The sequence below is a fragment of the Phaseolus vulgaris genome, chromosome 6 (genome assembly GCF_051622355.1).
Source record: "Phaseolus vulgaris cultivar YP4 chromosome 6, ASM5162235v1, whole genome shotgun sequence".
Classification (NCBI taxonomy): Eukaryota; Viridiplantae; Streptophyta; class Magnoliopsida; order Fabales; family Fabaceae; genus Phaseolus; species Phaseolus vulgaris.
In genome coordinates this window covers 32,056,228-32,062,227 of record NC_143503.1, presented here as the reverse complement: position 1 = coordinate 32,062,227, position 6,000 = coordinate 32,056,228, and the positions used below count along the sequence as shown (strand labels likewise).

General features: G+C 40.4%; 1 protein-coding gene across 1 annotated transcript; it reads right to left on the bottom strand.

Annotated features, from left to right (window-relative positions):
• Positions 1–3,258: 3,258 nt before the first annotated feature.
• LOC150027367 (uncharacterized) lies at positions 3,259–5,104 on the bottom strand. The gene is made up of 2 exons (XM_090303947.1): positions 3,392–5,104; positions 3,259–3,273 (listed from the first exon to the last, which is right to left on the bottom strand). Exons 1-2 carry the CDS (start codon positions 5,102–5,104, stop codon positions 3,259–3,261), a joined length of 1,728 nt encoding a protein of 575 aa, XP_090160073.1.
• Between the last annotated feature and the right edge of the window lie 896 nt (positions 5,105–6,000).

The following is a 6,000-nucleotide window of genomic DNA, read 5'->3' as shown; positions in this document are numbered from 1 at the left end:
TTGCATCAGTTCTCATTCTCCATACCAAATCTCCTTCACTAAAAGTTCTCGGTCTTACCTTCGCATTGAACCTCTTACATGCTCTTCTTTTCACTGCTTCTTCTCTGATTTTGGCTTTCTCTCGAAGTTCTTCAATCAAATCTAATTCTGCCTTTAAACATTCATTGTTAACACTCCAATCTTCTATTTGGCTTCGCAATGTTGGTTCAATGACCTCTATGGGCAACATAGCATCTGTTCCATATGTGAGATTAAATGGTGTTTCTCCAGTTGATGTCTGCAGTGTGCATCTATATGCCCACAATATTTCAGGTAACTTCTCGGCCCACAACCCTTTTGCACTTCCCAATCTTCTCTTCAGTTGACTGAGAATGACTTTGTTAGCTGATTCTGCTTGCCCATTTGTTTGCGGATGTTCAACTGAGGTAGTTGTAGACTTGATTCCCAAATCCGCATAGAATTCCAGAAGCTTTTTATCAATAAACTGTCGGCCATTGTCGGTTATAATAGAATGTGGAATGCTGAATCTACAAATTATATTCTTCCACACAAATGTTTGAACTTGTTGAGCTGTTATTTTTGTCAACGCTTCAGCTTCTATCCATTTTGTGAAATAATCAACCGCAACAATCATGAATTTTGTTTGTCCTCGGCCTAAAGGGAATGGGCCGAGGATATCCATTCCCCATTTAGCGAATGGCCAAGGAGAAGCAATGCTCTGCAACTCTTGTGATGGTATATGATTGAGGCTTCCAAATTCCTGACACTTCTTACAAGTTTTAACGTATTGATTGCAATCTTCACGTATTGTCGGCCAATAATATCCGGCACGACAGATTCGTGTTGCCATTGTTCGCGCACCACAGTGCAATCCACATAGTCCTTCATGAAGTTCTCGGATTACATGTTCAGCTTGCTCATGAGAAAGACACTTTAACAAAGGAGTTGAAAACCCTCTCTTGTACAGTTCATCCCCTATGAGGATAAAATTAGCGACTTTTCTAGCCATTCTAACATCAATTTCAATTCCTTGTTCTTGATTGTTAATCACTTCTTTGTATGATCGAATCCAATCATCTTTCTCTGTGGTAACAATCAAACATTCTTCCACTCCAACTGTCGGATTGTGCAAGGTTTGTTGTAAAATGGAGTTGTGCTGAGGTTGTCTTCGTTGACTTGCCAACTTGGATAGAGAATCTGCTTTTGTGTTTTGTTCTCTCGGAATGTGTATGATCTCGGCTGTGATAAAGTTTTCCATAATGCTTAAGACTTTGTGATAATACCTTAATAACAAAGGATCTCTTATCTGGTATTTACCTCTCATATGTCCCACCATTAATTGAGAATCACTTCGGCATATAACATTTTGTGCACCCATGTCTTTGGCTAAAACCAACCCTGCAATTAAAGCCTCATACTCGGCTTGGTTATTTGAAGTTTTGAATTCAAACTTCAGAGCCATTTCCAAATGAAAGTTCCCTGGTCCTTCTAGCACGATTCCTGCCCCACTCCCCTTCTTGCTGGATGATCCGTCAACAAATACAATCCACGCTTCATGATCAGCCTCCATTGTCGGCATTTGGATAATAAAGTCTGCTAATGCTTGTGCTTTGATTGCTCCTCGCGGCTCATATTTGATTCCAAATTCGGACAACTCTACTGACCATGCTACCATTCTTCCCGCAAGTTCAGGTTTTCTTAATACTTTGGCTATCGGGCAATCGGTTCGGACAATAACCTGATGATTCTGAAAGTATGGCCGAAGTCGCCTTGCTGTGTATACAAGTGTTAAAGCAATTTTTTCAACCCGTTGGTATCTAGTTTCGGCGCTTTGGAGAACTCTGCTCACGAAGTATATAGGCTTTTGTTCTGGATTTTCTTGTATCAAGGCTGCTCCTATGGCTTCGTGAGAAGTGGCAAGGTAGACAATGATAGGCAGAGTTGACATAGGTTTGACCAGGATGGGAGGTTTAGCTATCGTCTCTTTGATCGTTGCAAAAGCTTGCTCACATTGTTCATTCCACGTGAACGTTTCGGCCTTCCTCAACAACTTCACTATCGGTTTGGACTTCTCGGCCAGTATCGGCAAAAACCTTGCCAATGCATTTAACCTTCCTACTAACCTCTGAACTTCTTTCAAATTTATCGGATTCCTCATATTCATTATCGCTTCACATTTATCTGGGTTTGCCTCAATTCCTCTGTTAGTCAACATGAAGCCGAGAAACTTCCCACCTTTGACTCCAAAAACGCATTTTTCTGGATTCAATCGCAAGTTATACTTCCTTATCTGTGCAAATATTTCTTCAAGATCTTTCACATGGTTATCTACCGCATGAGACTTGACAATCATATCATCCACATACACTTCCATATTCTTTCCAATTTGTTTTTTAAACACCATATCCATCAATCTTTGATATGTTGCTCCGGCATTTTTCAAACCGAAGGGCATGACCTGATAGCAATAGTTTGCCATATCGGTAGTGAATGCAGTCTTCGGGATGTCAGGTTTATACATTTGTATTTGATTGTAACCGGAATAAGCATCCAAGAAACTCATCATGGCTTGACCAGATGCCCCATCAACCAACTTGTCAATACTCGGCAAAGGATAGGAATCTTTCGGACATGCCTTGTTCAAATCTGTATAATCAGTACACATTCGCCACTTTCCGTTTGCCTTCTTGACCAGAACTACATTTGCCAACCAAGTCGTATATTGGATTTCTTTAATGAAACCCGCCTGTAACAATTTTTCAGTTTCTTCAAGAGCAGCTTTTCGTTTTTCCTCTCCCAACTTCCTTCGTTTTTGAGCTATCGGTCTTGCTTCTCGGCAAACAGATAATTTGTGAGAAATGATGTTATGATCAATTCCCGGTATGTCTGATGCCTTCCAAGCGAACAAATCTTTGTTCATTCTTATCACTGCCACTAAGTCATCAATCATTTCTTCGGGCATACTACCCCCAACATATGTACATTGTGTTTCATCTTCGCCTAATTGAACTGATGTAATTTCTTCTCTTGGCTCTATCCTTTCATCATCATTCATTCTGGGATCCAAGTCCACCATTGCAACCATGTTTCTTGCTTCCATACTTCCGGTCGCCACTCTCGGCTCTCGGACCATCTTCAATCCGGTCGCATAACACTCTTTGGCTGCTTTTTGATCAACATATATGGTTGCTATGTCTCCCCGTTCAGTTGGAAATTTCATTGCCAAATGCGGCGTCGACACTATAGCTCCCAACTTATTCAACGAAGATCTTCCTAACAAGGCATTATAGGAAGTACGAGTATCTACCACCAGGTATCTGATTGTAATTGTTTTCGTTGCATTTCCTCTACCAAAGGTTGTCGGCAAATCAATATATCCCTTGGTGTCAACCTTTTCACCTAAAAACCCAATTATTTGCTCCTTCAAAAGAACCATGTCTTGTTCTTTCAAATGTAATTTTTTGAAGGTTTCCCAGAACAGAATATCGACTGAGCTCCCTTGATCTACTAGAGTTTTCATTACCGCGTACCTGGCAATTTCAATTGTTATCACCATTGGGTCTCGTTGATCAGGATCAATATCTTGGAAATCTTCATCAGTAAATAACATAGGTGGCAAACTTCTTCTTTTGAAAACATAATTCACGGTCATGGCACCTCTCAAATATTTCTTTCCTATCGTATTATATGTTTCCTTTTCCGGAAAACCTCCAGAGATGGTATTAATGAACCCCCTGACTGGCCTTCCCAAACTGCGTTGTCGGCTCCTCCTCTCTTGAGAATGGAGGTGGCTTCCTCCACTTCCTAGATCTCTTTTTTCGTCTCTTCCTCCTCTTCTCTCCTTTCGATCGTTTTGTATATCAGTCGTTCTTCCAAATTTTTCTCCTCTACTCCTGACATCTTGTTCTGGACTTTGACTAGCCTTCATTCTTCCGACTCTAACAAAGCGTTTTAATTGCCCTGTCTGAATCAACTCTTCAATTCGGTCTTTCAGCGCTATGCATTCTTCAGTGTGATGGCCATGATTTTTATGGTACTGGCAACGTCTGCTATGGTCAGCTCGATCTGGGGTTCGTGCTTTCCTTGGTGGCGGTATTACTGCGGTTGCCATCGCCTCTTGAAGTATTCGGGTCCGAGTTGTGCTCAATGGTGTGTATTGTTGAAACTTTCGGCCACGGGGTTCCTCTCTGAAACGTCTACTTTGATATCCTGCCTCTCTTTCATTTGTTTTCTTCTCGTTCTTCACATCCATCCTTGCCTGATTCCTGAAGTCCCTTAACTCCTCCATCTGCATGAACTTTGCTGCGCGCCGTCTTAATTCATCAAGGCTTACGGCTGGTTTTTTGCATAAGCTATCGGCAAATGGTCCCGGTCTCAAGGCAGTTATCATATGATGCATAGAAACTTCCGGACTGAGGTTTCTAATGCTTAAAGCCATCCTTCCAAAGCGTTCCATAAAAGCTCGCAGTGACTCATTCTGTTCTTGTCTTATGTTTACGAGAGCTATAGATGTTAAGTGATGTGGTCTACTTGTAGCGAATTGAGCTCCAAACTTTTCTATCAAAGTGTCAAAACAATCAACAGATAAGGGTGGTAGCCGGGTAAACCAGCTTAGAGCCGCTCCTTTCAAGGTAGTTGGGAAAACCCTACATAGAATGGCGTCGTTCCACGTGTACAGACTTATTTGAGTTGTGTATATTGCAACATGTTCATCTGGATCTGTGCTCCCATCATACTTCTCTATTGTTAAACTCTTCCAATTGTCAGGTAATGGGGTCTCTATTATAGTCTCAGAAAACGGGTGTCTTCTGACTGGCGTTTCCACAGCGACACCGGAAGTCTCAGGTATCTTCCTTTGTGTAACCCCGAAACTCTCTTCCTTGTTCTCTCTTTCATTAACAAAGTTTCTCGGGGAAGTATTTAACGCTGTTTCTCCATTCAATCTTTGTCTCAGGTAAGCATTCTCAGCTCTCAACATGCTCAACTCCTCTTCATTACTCTTCTTCAGTGTCTCAAATTCCTCTTGCAATTGCATTAACATGGCCATAGTCATGGCGTTCTGACAATCTTCTTGTTCTCTAGAATGTTCTCCTCTTTCGCTCATTTTGTTTCTCGACCCCACGGTGGGCGCCAAAATGTTTTTACAAGGACCTAGAAACAAACTGTCTTCGTCTTCCACCTGTTGACCTCTCGACCTTCGCTTCCGGACTCCCTTCTCGGTGTGATCTTTCGGCTTACTCGTTCTTGGTTTGTATTTGGTTTGAAAATCTTTCACGTTTTATTGAATTGCTTGACTGACACTTCCCGGTCAACTTTAATTTACTCCATTCGATCTTTCAGTTTTTGGTCTCGGCATCCTCTCACAGATGGGTGTGCGTACCTGAAAGGTGCTCCGATGCCAAAGTTAGATTCAGTTTTACAGGATATTAAAATGAATTCAACCTCTCTTACCTCTCAGGATGACCCTCTATTTATACTACTCTTTTATTGGGCCCAGAAGTTATTTGGGCCTTTTCTTTTTGTATTAAACATTTACTATACATACCTACATATTTGGGCCCCGTTTCATGGGCTTTTGCTTAATAATAATTTCCATTCTATTTTATTTCTTTCGTTATTTAGTTTACTTTCGGTCGGCTTAGTACACCTTGCTTTCGGTCGGCTTAACACACCTTGCTTTCGGTCCAATCTCTTGGCCCAGTACATGATATGTCATAAAATATAAATAAAATGTATATAACTCGAAGTATTTTACAATATAATCAGAATATTATATAAATAAATCAGTTGAAATATATATTATGTTTATGACTACAGATGTTATAAAATTCTGTACATTTAAGAAAATCGAGATATTGTGTTATAAAAACTGATGACGTGAAAATATATTAATTAATAATTGTTTTTATGATATATTTATTCAAATTAACGTTATTATTGATAATAATCACGAGGGGAATTCGTTAATAACATTCACAAAATTTTTGGTTAATTTCATTT